The 15,877-nt window shown below is 40.0% G+C and overlaps 1 protein-coding gene across 5 annotated transcripts in view; it reads left to right on the top strand.

Annotated features, from left to right (window-relative positions):
- LOC101277417 (zinc finger protein 649) overlaps positions 1 to 15,877 on the top strand; it is a 57,434-nt gene that overhangs the window by 19,943 nt on the left and 21,614 nt on the right. Inside the window, exons 3-8 of one of the 5 annotated variants that reach the window (XM_049703444.1) lie at positions 4,248 to 7,169; positions 10,086 to 10,212; positions 10,944 to 11,039; positions 11,373 to 11,415; positions 11,864 to 11,999; positions 15,093 to 15,173. In XM_049703444.1, the coding sequence (XP_049559401.1) occupies positions 7,155 to 7,169; positions 10,086 to 10,212; positions 10,944 to 11,039; positions 11,373 to 11,386 (252 nt within the window). In that variant the 5' untranslated portion in view covers positions 4,248 to 7,154 and the 3' untranslated portion in view covers positions 11,387 to 11,415; positions 11,864 to 11,999; positions 15,093 to 15,173. Of the gene's footprint in view, positions 1 to 4,247; positions 7,170 to 10,085; positions 10,213 to 10,943; positions 11,040 to 11,372; positions 11,416 to 11,863; positions 12,000 to 15,092; positions 15,174 to 15,877 lie in introns of those variants that run through there. The other 4 variants (XM_049703442.1, XM_012539373.3, XM_049703443.1 and 1 more) reach the window with 4 other exon arrangements.

Below are 15,877 nucleotides of genomic sequence, written 5' to 3'. Positions count from 1 at the left end.
TTTTATTTTCATGCATAATTTCTTTCTCTTTAAAATTTCCTTTGATTTATGTTGCTAGATTTCCCAATATCTTATATTCCTAGAAGAAACCATACTTGTTCATAATGATTTGTTTTTTTAACATGGGGCTGGATTCTATTTGTTAATATTTTATTTAATATTTTTGCATCTAGAAATAAAAAGATGTTTTGGATTTGCTTCAAAAATAATGTCTGTGGTGGGAAATAATAATCCAGTGGTTGTGGGGAAGTGAGTGGTGGTGTAGATAAAAAGAATTAGATTTGAGTTGATAATTATTGAAGTCACATGATGGATGTGTGGAGTTTGATTATACTGTTCTTTGTTGGGTTTTTTTTTGTACATGACGTTTAATTACACTGTTCCATCTTTTGCTTGAAATTTAAAAAAATTTTTGTGAAAATTTATAGGTGAAACTGATCTGTACTTTCCTTTAAAAGTTTTTTTCAAGTATAACAAGAAAAATTAAAGAATAGAATATTACAACACCTTAGAAGCCCCCACCTCATCCTTATCTCCTCCCTCCTCTCCAGAGGCAATTATTATCCTGAAAACATCATATTAAATATGCCTGATTGTTAACCTTATATGAGTAGAATCATACAGTACATGTTCTTTTGTGGCTTCCTTTGTTCAGTATTTTGTTGTGAAATTCATCTAAGTTATTGCATATAGCAGTAGATTGTTTCTTTCTATTGCTGTATAGTATTCCGTTCTATGACTATACCCCAGTTTATTTATCCATTCTGCTATTCATAGACATTTGGCTTGTTACTGGCTCGTGGCTATTATGAATAATGCTTATGTGAACATTTTTGTACATGTATTTTGGTGCTGTTGGATATATACTTAGTAGAATTCCTGAAGTATAAGGTATGCTAGATACAAGGAGAAATGACAAATGCTCAGTCGTAACAGGTACATGTTAATATACCTGTCTCAGTAACAGAGACCAAGGAGACAAAAATCCAGAAGGCTATAGATTAATGGGCCAGCAAACTTTTTCTGTAAGATAGTAAATATTTTAAGCTCTACAAGCCCAGTGATCTCTGTCTGTACCTATGCAACTCCGCCACCGTAACATGAAAGGAGCTTTTGAGAATACATAAAAAAATGGGTGTGCCTGTGTTCTAAGAAAACATTATTTACAAAAACAGGTCACCAGCCCACCAGTGCTGACCCCTAAAAGATTAGAATAACATGATTAAAAAACTGACCAATATAAAACTCTCCACTCAACAGTTTTTCTCAAACACACATAGAACATTTCTAAAAAGTTACTGTATGGTGGGCCATAAAGCAAGTCTAAACAAATTTCAAAGGATTGAAATCATACAGAATATTTTCTTTAACTGCAGTGGAATTAAGCTCTAAAGCAATACCAAAACAACACCTAGAATTTCCCCATTTGTTTGGCAAGTATGCCATAACCCATCTAAATCATCCACGAATCAAAAATAATTACAGTGGAAATGTCTGAAATTGCATTTTTAAAATTGAGATATAGTTGAGTGAATTGCATTTTAATTATAATCCTACATGTCAGTTCTTGTTGAATTCAACTAAAGGAGTCAGTGGAGGGAATTTATAGCCTCAAATACATATGTTAGAAAAGAAGGAAGGATGAAAATCAATGAATAAACATCTATCTCTATAGGTCTCTTTCTTCTAATCTATCAATTAGTATTTTGAAATGCCTGCTTCATACAATTAGTTGAGAAACTTTTCATCGTTTTCTGTGATGTGTGAGAGTTTACATAATATTGGCATCATCTGTACTGTACAGATTAGTTAGAACTCATAAAGCCCTAATGACTTTTTTCTTCTTTTTTTCATGGAAACTCACAGTAGAGAGAATAGTATAATATGTACCCATCACTCGGCTTCAGCGTGGCCAGTCATGCTCATCTGTGCCGCCACCACTTTTGTTTTTCCTTTGGAGCGTTTCATAGCAAATCCAAGGTTTCATGTCCTTAAACTTGTAAATCTTCCAGTATGCATCTCTAACTTGTAAGGTCATTTAAAAATTTTATAACCAGAAGGTTGTTTTCAAATGTATCAAAGTTAATAACAATTCTTTTATTTCATCCAATATCCAGTCCATATTCAGTGTTTTTATGATCATCTCAAAGTTGTCATTTAACATTGGATTGTTTGCATCATGATCCAAGTAATGTACGTGCGTTACATTTGCTTCTTATATCTCTTAGGTCCCTTTTATTTTATCTTATTTTATTTTAAACTTACTTTATTGAAGTATAGTTGATTTACAAAATTGTGTTAATTTCTGCTGTCTAGCAAAGTGATTCAGTTATATGTATATATATTCTTTTTCATGTTCCTTTCCATTATGTTTTATTACAGGATATTGAATACAGTTCCCTGTGCTATACAGTAGGAGCTTGTTGTTTATCCATTAGATCCCTTTTATTCTATAACAGTCCCTCTTCCATTTTTTATTTTGTCCTCATGTCTCAATATGTTGTGCTAAGAAGCATACAGCATCATTAATGAAGGATTCTTGCCTAAAAAGTTAAATATAGAAATAATCAAACCTCTAATTTAACTACCCAGTTTATAGGAAAAATTGAGAGTAGGGGAGGTGAGGAAGGATAAGGAAGCAATCGGCCAAATCCAGAAGGTAGTATATCCTATGGGACAAATGACTTGTTCCCTTCCGCCTTCCCTCCATTCCTTCCAAAGCATATATGGTTATTGATTTATAATGACTTGGCAACATCTTTACTTTTATTTCAAGTGGGGATTTTTAAATTTAAATTTTTAATTTCAATTTAAAATATTTTGTGCTCATTGAAAAAGATGTAAAATTCACATCCTAATCTATTGGACCAACCATAATAATTTTTTATATAATTTTTAAAATTTTATTTATTTATTTTTGACTGCGTTGGGTCTTTGTTGCTGTGCGCGGGCTTTCTCTAGTTGCGGCGAACGGGAGCTACTCTTCATTGCGGTGCGCAGGCTTCTCGTTTGATGGCTTCTCTTGTTGTGGAGCACGGGCTCTAGGCTTGTGGGCTTCAGAAGTTGTGGTGCACGGGCTCAGTAGTCGTAGCATGTGGGCTCTAGAGCACAGGCTCAGTAGTTGTGGCACACGGGCTTAGTTGCTCCGTGGCATGTGGGATCTTCCCGGACCAGGGATCAAACCCATGTCCCCTGCATTGGCAGGCGGATTCTTAACCACTGAGCCACCAGGGCAGCCCCTACCATAATAATTTTAACATTATTATATTTCCTTTTGTGAAATACAGAATCATATGATACATAATGGGTAGAAATGTGCTTTGTTCACTGAGCTGTATATTATGGACATTTTTAATTTCAGGAAGTATGTTAAAATTTTAAATTATTACAGAGTTTTCCATTAGATGGATTGTAACTATTCATTCAATTAATCATCTCTCAGTGGACCTTACATATGTTTTGCGAACCTTACATATATGTTTGCTCACTTTGCCACTGTTTTCTTTGCATAAATTCCCCAAAACTGAATGTTGGATTAGAAGCGATTTTATTTTGAAAATGTTCAGTACATAATGTGAGAATATCCCCCAGTAATATTCTATCATATAATACTTACAGTATTTATCTAAAGGAGTGTTATCATTTTTCATGTCAGTTTCAAGCACTAACTAAACTCTTATTTTTTATTACTGTCCATTTCAATTACTTGGGTTTTCTGGGTCTATAGTAATATTGTGCAGAAGGTTATTAACTCTTTTTTTCTACTATTAACAATTGCTATTTGATTCTTTTTTCTAATTGCATTTGGAAGCATGGTCGGACCAGTGATGAATGAAAACAGTGATTCTTGCACCCCGTCTGAGGGATGCTTACAAAGTGTCACTGGCTCTCAGTTGGGCATATAAAGTGTTTAATGTTCGCTTTGTTTTTGTTTTGCTTTAAATCTTTTTCCTTTTTTCTTCTTTTAGTTTGGAAAGAAATAAAGCGTTACGTGTACAATTAAAATGTCAACTACAGGTCCCAACTCCATTCCTTTCTCTTCCTCCCTAGATGTAACCACTAACTTGGAATTTTACATTATGATTATTTTTGGACTTTTAAGTGTGTGTGTATCTACAAACAATATATAATATTTTTGTGTGTTTTACAAGTTTACTTAAGTTATGTTATACTTTATATATTCTTTTACCAGAGATTTTGTTCATTATTGTTTTTTTTATCAGTGAGTTGGTTTTTTTTTTTCACAGTGTTACTGACACCAAATGTGCATGACTTTTCCCCCACACCGGCCAGTTCTCCAACTCCCTGGATGTCCTACTGGGTGTCCTACAGTTCACCTCAGTTCTGGCACTACCAGGATTCAGCAGAGACCTCCTCCGCCACAGGTTAAGGGCTCAGTCCCACATGACCGCCCCCACTTCAGAGGTCAGTTGCAAGTCCCAGGGTGCCACCAGTAATTCTGGCCAGCTGGCTATAAGTTGGAGGTTTCCATGCCTCCCGCTCCAGTTCAGTAATTTACCAGAACAGCTCACAGAACTCAGGAAGACACTTTACTATTACCAGTTTATTATAAAGGATACAGAAGAACAGCCAGATGAAGAAGTACACAGGGCAAGGTCCAGATGAGTCCTGATCATAGGAGCTTCTGGCTCCATGGACTTGGGTTGACCACCCTCCAGGCACCTCAGAATGTTCAGCACCTCAGAAGCTCTCCAAACCCTGTGGTTTAAGAATTTTAATGGAGGTTCCATTATATAGGCGTGCTTGATTAAATCATTGGCCATTGATGGTTAGGCTCAATCTCCAGTCCCTCTCCCTTCCCCAGTGGTGGGGCTCAATGTTTCAACCCTTTAATCATGCCTTGGTCGTTCTGGGCGCCAGCCACTATAATCTCATTAGCATACAAAAGATACTCTTGTCACTGCAGAGATTCCAAGGGTTTTAGGAGCTGTGTGCCAGGAACCCAGGACAAAGGCCGGCTATCTATTTCCCATTGGACCCCAGCGAGTCTAAGGAAAGTAGCCACTCCATTCCAAGCCTATTATGGGTTTGTAGCAAAAGCAGTACCAAATTCAATGAACTGTTTTTTCAATACCATTTAGACTTCTTCCCCCTAACGTATTATTTATTGACTACTCTTGGCTGCCAACCTGACATCCCTGCCCCCTTTGTTAAGAAAATGCCTATTTTATTTCAGTAACCATCCACCTGGGAACTTGACCTTAACCTCAGTTTGGTAGGAAATGCAGATTAGTCTTACCAATGGGGGTAGTTCCATTGCTATTCTCTGTTTCACTGATGTGTTCCAGGCATGAGCATTTGGTGCAGCTCTGATCTGCTGGGTGTGAGGGAAAGTCAGGCAAGGAGCTTCTGGGAATCGTTGGGTCTTTCGTCCTCCCACAGTAGAGATCTCAGTTCCAACCCATTCCAGCCTAACCACCTCTTCCTACCTCTCTCCTGTCCATAAGGAGTTCTGCACTTGAGATGTGTACCATCTCTTTTTGGGCTGCACTGCAGGGACGCTAGACTGAAGGGCTGGGGCTGGGACAGAGTGGTCTCAGGATTGGAAATGGGGGTGGTGTGCATGTTCACCAGTATGTTTACCAGTAATTGTTCAGAGAATGGGCAGAGACGTGCTCTCTGGATGTGGAGGATTCAGGAGAGCTCAAGAGAGTCTTTAAGAATAATTTGCTGCCTCATGGGATGGAAGCAAAATTCAAGTTGACCTTATGGTGTTCGTGCCCTCAGAGTGTGAGTTTCTTTTGTTTTTTTTCTTTCTTTTTTTTTTTTTTTCCTGCATGTGGGACTTAGTTCCCCAACCAGGGATTGAACCAGAGGCACGGATGGGGCTTCCTTTGCATTCCTTGTGTGGAGGGAGCTGTCTGGATGTGCACAGGGAATATGACAAGAGCTGATTCCAAAGGCCCTGTTATTGCAACTGTGACTGTATGACCCCCTCACAGTATGATACACCAGGGAAGTTTAGTTCTTAAAGTGCCTGAGAAAGAGAACAAGTTTGTATTGTGAGGCTGTTGGAAGAGGGAAGTGTCATAATGGAGAGGCACAGATATGAATGCAGATTCCCACATTGCTCCTGAGGAAGGGTGTTAACTTGGGCAACACGCTTCACCTGACCAAGCTTCAACTTACTGGTGTTTAAAATTGGAGATAATAATGAAGACCTTACAGAACAGTGTTGAGGATTACATAAGATACGACTTGTGATCTGTTAAGTACATTGATCCTTAAACTGGGATAATTGCCTCAGTACAGTAAACAGAAAATTTAGATGTATGTGGGCTCAGGTGGTTTTAAGTCAGTTTCCAGAGCCACCTTTTCTTAAAATTTTTTTTTGAAGTATAGTTGTTTTACAATATTGTGTTAATTTCGGCTGTACAGCAAAGTGATCCAGGCATACATATATATACATTCCATTTTTTTTTTGTATTCTTTTCCAGTATGGTTTATCGTAGGATATTGAATATAGTTCCCTGTGCTATACAGTAGGACCTTGTTGTTTATAGAGCCACCATTTTTGTACTTTATCTTTTCTGAAATGGACCTATGTGACAAGACCATGAGCTGGTTTTTGTTTCCCATTTCCTCTTCCACATTCACTCTCTTCCAACTTTACGAAAATAAAAGGCATTCCTCTCGCCCATTCCATATCTTCCTGTGAGGCACAGCCCCATGATGTAAAAACTTTCAGAGGGTTAAAGAGACATGAAATATTGGGGCCTTCTCTTAGTGTGAGTCCACATAGCAAGGGAGAGAGAGCTGTGGTCCCAGGCTCAATCATTGAATTTGCTCTTGAGTTCACAGGTTCTAGTAATAGAAGAAGAAGAAGGAATATTTCACTAATAGAAGAAGAAGAAGGTTCCAGGATTGGGAGATCATCATTTCTGGCAGCAGCCTGACCTGAGATCTCTGACCACAACTTCCAGGCAGGCCCACAGAGACAGAAGACAGAACACCAGAACACACCCTAGAGTTACATGCTTTTTTTTTTTTTTTTGGCCGAGCTGCTCGGCTTGTGGGATCTTAGTTCCCCGACAAGGGATTGAACTCACACCCTCGGCAGTGAAAGCGCAAGAGTCCTAACCGCTGGACTGCCAGGGAATTCCCGACACACCCTTTCTTAAGAACTGGAGAAGATGATCAATGTCCAGGTGAGGTTTGTTTTATTGACTTTTATCCTTTGTTTCCTGGTGGACTTGTGGATGCTTCTAAAAAAGTCTGGTGAAATGAGAACAGTATATGTTGATAAAAATCAGGATCTGTTGGAAAATAAATTTAGCCTGTAATCTTAAAATCAGGGCAAGTTCAGAAGCAAGATATGAGGGCTCTAGGGTTCGTACAAAGTTCTTAATGTTGGAGCATAGGTAGGTGACTGTGTAAGACCCTCGGGTTGCCTTAGTTTTGAACTTGAGTCTACTTTTCTTGGCAGCCATTATAACAGGAAAAATGTGAAACGTTACATGATTTGCATTGTCTGTGAGGAGAAGGCACACCAGTTCTTTAGGGGAAGTACACATTTCACCACTCTTCAATCTTTTTTTTTAAATAAATAAATTTATTTATTTTTGGCTGCATTGGGTCTTTGTTGCTACGCACAGGCTTTCTCTAGTTGCAGCGAGCGGGGTCTACTCTTCATTGTGGTGCGTGGGCTTCTCATTGTGGTGGCTTCTCGTTGCAGAGCACGGGCTCTAGGTGTGTGGGTTTCAGTAGTTGTGGCATGTGGGCTCAGTAGTTGTGGCTCACGTACTATAGAGCGCAGGCTCAGTAGTTGTGATGCACAGGCTTATTTGCTCCATGGCATGTGGGATCTTCCCGGACCAGGGATCAAACCTGTGTCCCCTGCATTGGCAGACGGATTCTTAACCACTGCACCACCAGAGAAGTCTGCTCTTCAATCTTAAGAAATTTCTTTTGCTAGCTCTTCAGAGACGTTTTGTGATAGACAGAATTCTCATTATCAGTTTTGTAATAAAGGCCTAAGATGTTTCCTCTGGCTTTTTCTTAATCGTGCTCCTCGGACTAGGCATGCCAGAGCAGAATTGAATTGGACAAAATTCTTCTAAAGCAATGTGCCTTGACAATAGAGCCTTCTAATAGTCTGACTTTACCCAGGAATAAAGCCTGGATTATCCAATAGAATTAATGGGCTGCTTGACCTTTGAGTTGTCCTCCATGAAGAAGAATTCTCTCAACCAGATTTTTGTTATTGATTTGGCAGGAGACAGCTGACAGTTCCATTCTTTGCGAGCAGCTTGGTGTAACAGATATTGACGAAAATTCTCCCTTTATTTCTTCTTAACCTTAGGTTCAAAAAATGAAGTCAGAGTCAATTATTCTTGGTTTGGTCTTTGTATTTTAATTATTCAAATGATACATGGCTACATTTGCATGCAAGAGATTCAAGCACACAGAGGTATCTGCACCAAAAGAGAATATCCCGTTTTACCTTTTCTTGCCAAACTCCCAACCCAAAGGTTAACAAATATTAATAGTTTGGGTCTCCCACCAGTGTCTTTCTATAATTGATGTGTGGTAAAATATATCTATATTTACATTTACATTAATAGAAGAAGAAGAAGGAACATTTCAGTAATAGAAGAAGGTTCCAGGCTTGGGAGATCATCATTTCTGGCAGCAGCCTGAAATGTGTCCTTATACATATATAGCTGAATATATTATTAAGATTTTTCACATGTCTGGGATCATACTGTATATACTATTTGGGGACTTGATTTTTTTCATTGAAGGTCATTGATACCAGTATATTTAAAACTACCTCATTGAGGACTTACCTGGTGGCACAGTGTTTAAGAATCCACCTGCCAGTGGAGGGGAGACGGGTTCGATCCCTGGTCCGGGAAGATCCCACATGCTGCAGAGCAGCTAAGCCCGTGTGCCACAACTACTGAAGCCTGCATGCCTACAGCCTGTGCTCCACAACAAGAGAAGCAACTGCAATGTGAAGCACGTGCACCACAGCGAAGAGTAACCCCCACTCACCACAACTAGAGAAAGCCTGCGTGCAGCAACGAAGGCACAACAAGCCAAAAATGAATAAATTGAATACATAAATTAAAAAATAAAAATGAAAAATAAGTCTACCTCATTGATTTTAATGTTTGCATAGTATTTCATAGCATGGAGGTATAACGTACCCTGTCTGCCTCTGATGGATATCTAAATTATTGATAGATTTTTCATACTTATAAACAAAGACATTCTTACTGCACAGTGTTTTTTATTTCTATGAAAATATTATTTTAGTACTTTTTTAGGCTGGAAAGGACTAACTTGTAGAATTCCATGGGGCAGTGGTTTGAATGTTTCTGTTCCCCCCAAAATCATATGTTGAAATCTTAAACCCCCAAAGATGATGGTATTAGGAGGTGGCACCTTTGGGAGGTGTGTAGGTTATGAGGGTGAGGCCTTCACGAATGGGATTAGTGTCCTTATAAGAGAGAATGCATAGAGATCCCTCGCCCTTCCATGTGAGAACACAGTGAGAAGGTGCCCACTACAAACCAGGAAGCAGGCCCTCACCAGAATGCAGCCATGCATTCACCTTGATCTAGAACTTCCCAGCCTCCATAACTGTGAGAAATATATATATTTTAATATTTATTTATTATTTATTTGGCTGAGCTGGGTCTTAGTTGCGGCATGTGGGATCCTCGTTGCCATGTGCAGGATCTTCAGCACGGCCTGCGGGAGCTGTAGTTGCAGCATGCGGGATCTTTAGGTGTGGCATGCGGGCTCTTAGTTGAGGCATGCGGGATCTAGTTCCCTGACCATGAATCAAACCCAGGCCCCCTGCATTGGGAGCGTGGAGTCTCAACCACTGGACTACCAGGGAAGTCCCAATAAATTTGTTTTTATAAGCTACCCAGTCTGTGGTATTTTGTTATAGCAGCTCAGGCGGACTAAGACACATGGTCTATGGTATGTGAAATAGTCACAGTCACAGTGCACATAATTTATCATGGGGAAGATGAGCAGAACGTTTTCCTGTTCCTATTTTCCACATCATATTATTCCACCTCGGATTGCACTGGAATTTGTTATTACAGGCATCTTTGTCATTTGAGGACGTGGCTGTGCATTTCACCTGGGAAGAGTGGCAGTTACTGGACCCATCTCAGAAGGACCTGTACAGAAATGTCATGTGGGAGAACTACTGCAACCTAGTGTCAGTAGGTAAGGGCAGTGTATGGTCAGGCCGCCCAAGATGGCTGTTCTCTTGCTCTCTGTCCATCCCCTGCTTGACCAGTGCCTGCTTCTCCTGAACTCACGTGACTGACCTTCATGCATCCTTGCTCCAGGCCCCAGCTACTGATCTCTCTAGCTTTAGATCAGAACATCTCTACTCTGATAGGCTATCATGGGGTGGTGAGGAACCTACCCTTCTGCTGGTTTCCCTGGTAACCAATGAGCCAACCTGACGTCAATTTCCCCTATAACTGGTAACACCCCCCCACCCCCCACCCCCAGCGAAGACTGCCGCCACGTCCTGCCCGCCATCTACCGCACACGGTGGGGTGTCACTCCAGGACCTTGTTTCAGACACATAAGCTCCCCCATCCATGAAACCATTGATGTCTCTGTCGCTGACTCCAGGCTCTTTCTTCAGTTTTGAAGCTGGGCAAGTACGGTCTTGTAGGCCTGCAGGGTGCAGCCCAACAGGCAGCATCATAGTCAGTTGCCTTTTCTTTCTCATTTAGTGAAATCTGTAGGGTTCCTGGAATATTTCATGGTTTGGACTAAAGCATCATATGTTCTAGAGTGTATTCTTTCCCTTTCCAAGTTAAAGGTTTTTACTTTACCAAAGTATGAAGGGTGCGGTCCTTGAAATAGAACTGTCTCCAGTTTTCTAGTTTCCCCAGGCTCAAATGCTTGGTGCCAAGCGTTCCGTGATTTCCTATTTACAGGATATCAGACTCCCAAACCAGATTCACTCTTCCAGTTGGAACAAGGAGAACCCCCATGGACGGTAGAGGGAGCAGGCCAGAGTCAAACTTGTCCAGGTGAGTGAGTGGCAACCAAGAAGATGGGGAGAAACGACATGGAAATTCCAGTTGGTCAGTGAAGGGTTGATACTTCTGAAGTGCTGTCTAGAGAACTTTCCTTACACCAGTTGGTGGCCCATAAGCCTAACACCTTTCTGCATGTTCTTTTTTTATTCGGCCATGCTGCGCAGCATGTGGGATCTTAGTTCCCCTCCCAGGGTTCTAGCCCGTGCCCCCTGCAGTGGAAGCTTGGAGTCTCAACCACTGGAACGCCAGGGAAGTCCTGCATGTTTTTGTCAGGGCTGTTCTTCTTTGCCTGCCACTAAAGGATGATGTCTTCTTTTTTTTCAGCTTTCTGGATCTGACTGCAGTTTGTCTCATCCAGGACCTTGAGGTCTTAACCTGATTCCATTCCTCCCAGCATGCCCCCTCATGCCGCCTCCTTTTCTTTGTCTGCAGGGGCCTCACTTCCTGTTCTTCACCTTGCCTGCTATGAGATACATCTCACTACCTGTTCACATTGCTTTGCACTTAGCGCTGCTCCCTACCTCTGCAATATCCCCATCCCTTTTGAAAAGGCTGATTAATATCCTTCCGTGACAATCCACCTCAGCTTCATTCATCTGAAAACCACACACCCCTCGTATCCCAGGGCACCTCTGTCTACTAATTCACCCTCTGCTTCCCAAGTTTTCAGATTCTGTTTTTTTTAGTTTTTTTTTAATCTTCTGTTAAAAGTTTAATTCATTCTTAAGGCCTAAGATTTCTGTTCTCTGCTGGAGAGTCCCACATTGACTCCTGCTAATATATGACCTGCACTCTAATCATCTGTGTGTTGCCAGGCACCAGGGCCTCTGCCCTATGATGTTCTACTTCCTGTATGTGAAACCAGAACCCTCCTTTCTCCCAGATAATGTCTTCACCATCAGAGTGTGTATTCGTATATACGGAAGATTTAACCTCTCTGCACTCTAACAGGTATTCCCACCTCTCTTTCTATAGTCTGATCTGCCCTCTCATTCTATATTTTGCCTGCACCCAAGATATCCATCCTGTGAAATCCTTTTTCCTTCACCTTCAGGAATGAGATCATTTTTCCTCCTGGTGAATCCTTTTCCTCCATGTGCGTTTTATTTAGGTTCTCCCGTACTGCTCTACACCCTGGTGCCCGGTCACCTTTGAGTTGCCTTGAGTCTTTCCTATTTACTCTGCTCTATGTTTCTGAAAGTCTCTGCTGTTCCTATTGAATTTTGTTTTCAAAATGCATTTTGGAAATTCCACCCTCTCAGGTCCCCTGATGGCCATGATGATATAGACTTGCTTTGTTCCAATTCCTACATATGTAGGTTGACTTCAGTTTTTCTTTTAGCTCCCTTTGAGGTTCTGGTTGTATTTCTCTGTGGATAGGGGGCATGAAAGCAGTGGGACTTGATGAGAAAACATGAAGAGTGAGAGTTGGTTGAGAAAACAAGAGGTCCACATTTATTTTTTAAAGTTGAGAAGATAAGAACCCAGCCAAATAAAAAGAAAAGCATTGGGCTGTGGTAGAAACAGGGTCAGAAGATGTCCTGGAAACAAGTGACAAAATTACTCCAAAGAGGAGGAAGTGATCTATTTTACTGAATGCCACAGATTATGTCAAATAACCCGAAGACTGGCATCTACGCATTTGATTATATTGCATTTTTACATCCAGATGCCGCCTTCTTTCACTCTGAGTTCTCTTTTTCTGTCCGTGAAGTTCAAGTGCACACTCAAAACTCCCTCTTTCCTGACTTCCTATATGTTTTCATATCTACACCGCACTAACTCAGTCCTGATCGTATATTTTATTGTATTGTTTTACTGGTTGGTATGAGGCTTTTTCCATATAGAGGAAAGGGTCTGTATCTTATTCTTCCTTACTTAGCGTAACCACAGAATAATTCACTGACAGTATCACTTGCATCCATTTATCACATCTTTCATGAAAGCAGGTTTGGTGGTCCCCCACCCTGCCCCTGGGTGCATGGCTTGCCGGATCTTAGGTCCCCAACCAAGGGTTGAACCTGCACCCTGGGCAGTGAAAGCGTGGAGTCCTAACCACTGGACCACCAGGGAATCCCCAAAACAGGTTTGGTTTTGTTGCATTTTGGTTTTAATTTTGCTTTTCATCAGGGATGTGTGTGAACTATGTGGGAGACTTTTCCAACTACAGGCTCTGTCTCTTGAGATTCGGCTTCTGGTTTGCTAGGTGTGGGGAGTGACCAGAGCCTATTAGGTATTTGAAAGGCTTGCCAGGCAATTCTGCTTTGATCCCTGTCATTGAAGAACCACAATTCTAATGTGCTCTGAGGGAGATGCAGATGAAATAAAAGACAAGTGTAAAAATCTGTTGGAAAGGGTTGATGTAGGTGCATAAAATTCTAAAATTTTTAGCATTTTATTATGAGGTATAGACAAGGATTGATTTACAAAATCAGAGAAAACTGAGCTTTGATAAAGTGTTGTTGAGAGGATAAAGTGTGCTTCTTTTTGAAAGCATAATAAAATAATTTCTGCAAGAAAGAGAGCTGGGTTTTAAGTAAAAATGTTGACAGAAGGCCTTGTCGGTCAGTAATAATGTAAAAAGAAGACTTTGGAGATGGAAATGAGGAAAGCAGTGTGGGAGATTCTTAATAGATTGGCCTATAGGAGACTGTCTGCAAAGAAATGGCTGATTACTCTGGGTTTTATGTTAATATTTGGCTTAGAAAGTGTGATTTTGGTTTTGTCTTGTCTTTTTTGGCTAGTTCTAGAGAGTCTTTCTTGATAGCTGGGTGGTAAAATTGTAACAATGGGAAAATATAGCTTGGAGTTCTAGGATGAGTGGAAGGTAAGGACGATGAATATTTTCTTCATCCTGGATGGGAATGATTCTTCAGAATCTCTTCATTGGCGGGTGTCAGAGATGATGTAGGAACAGAGATCAAGGAAGAATCTGGCATTAGTGGAAAATAGAAAATTTGGAGATGAGTATATTAAACATATTATAATGGCAAATATAGGATATGATGGTCTATACCTGTGCTGTCCAGTGTGTTGGGCACTGGCCACATGTGGACTACTTAAATTTAACATTTAATTAAATTTAATTAACATTCAGTAAAATTACAAATTTATTTCTGTAGTCAACTCTAGCCACATTCAAGTGCTCAACAGCCATACATGGCTAGTGGCTACCATATTGGAAAACACAGATACAGAATATTTCCATCACTGCAGAAATTTTTATGGGGCAGCTCTATATACAGTTACATTATGATTGAAGAAGGTGGTATTTCCACCAGTCAGTACATGGGATGTGGGTAGATGGCCCAAGGACTTATTTTTAAATTTCAGATGGTTATATGTGTGTCTGGATATATTAGATCATGTGAGGTTGTATCATACCTAATAGAAAATTGGAGTATTATCTACAATATTCCTAGTAAATAAGTGATTGGTGTCTTAGAAAAGTTTCATTTTGGTGTGCAGTCAGAATGAGAGGGGAACGATTTAGTAACAAGGCGATTATTGAATATTTTACCTCAGTACTCTTGGAATCACACTCTGTAGGTCCTACATTCTGATTTTCTAGTTGTAACTGGAAATTTCCCTTTGTTACTAAATTTTCCCTTTGTTACTAAATTACTAAAATTTCCCTTTGTTACTAAAACCCATGTTGCTTATTTGTTTGATCAGCATAGATACGGTTTGATGTCTCTGGATGGACTTTTCATGTTCTCTGCGTATTCCTCTCCCCAAACTCTAAAACTAGGAATGCCCTTGTCCTGGGCCCTCCCCTTTCTCTACTCGTTCTTCTTAAATTATCTCATTTAGTTTCATGCAGTCCAGATATTTAAATAATATTTGTATACTCATGACTTAAAATTCTTATCTTAAGTCTAAAACTTTCTACACACTCATAGATCCAGCCAAGTACATCATATTTTCTCTTGAGTGTGTATTAGTCATCTCAAACCTGATGTGTACCTCAAAATGGAGCACTTGATATCCCACAGATGCCTAACCTATGTCTTTATTCTTCCTCGTCTTATTAAATGGCACCAGCTCCTAAACAGATGCTTCAGCCGCATCTTGAGGCCCTGTCCTTGATTCTTCCCTTTTCTACCTCCAGAGTTCATTGTGATGGTGAGTCTTAGCTTTCCTTCCTCTATACTTATCTTTTCCTCTTCCATCATGCATAATTTGTTTTTGTACATTTTTTCATCTCCTTGATAGTCATCCATGCTGAGGCTACTGTTATCTCTTGCTGGAACTCTACCATAGCCTCCTGTGTGTTTTCTCAACAATTTTATTTCTCCAATTCATTCTTCCTATGAGTCATGTGACCTTTTGGAAATATCAATTCAAAACCTGTTGTACTTCTGTCAAAAATTTTTTGGTTGCTTCCTGCTATTGTTCTTAGCATAAAATCCAATTTTTAACAGTTTACAAGATCTATACACTCTCAATTCTACAGACCTTTCCAAACTTATCTATTTCTACTTCCCTCAAGCTCAGGATAGTCCAAGTATGCCAGCCTCCCTTATGTTTCTCTATCATGCCTAAGTTTTTTTTTGCCTTTGGGTTTTTGCATTGCCTGTTTCCTCTTGGAATAGTCTTCATGTAGTTATTTGCTTAACATTGCTCATTCTAGTCCTGTGATGTCAGCTTAACTTTTTTTTCTCTCGAGGATGACTACTTTGTCTAAGATTGACCTTCCACTACTCGATCACCTCCTTCATACCATTTTTCATGTTCTATAATTTTCTTACTACTTTGATTACCTCATGATTCTTGCTCTCTTTCTCTTTTGTTACTAGAATGACAGCTCCATGGAGACAGGATATATT

The sequence above is a fragment of the Orcinus orca genome, chromosome 20 (assembly GCF_937001465.1).
Source record: "Orcinus orca chromosome 20, mOrcOrc1.1, whole genome shotgun sequence".
Lineage (NCBI taxonomy): Eukaryota > Metazoa > Chordata > Mammalia > Artiodactyla > Delphinidae > Orcinus > Orcinus orca.
The sequence above is the reverse complement of the archived record's forward strand: the minus strand, read 5'-3'. Positions and strand labels throughout refer to the sequence as shown.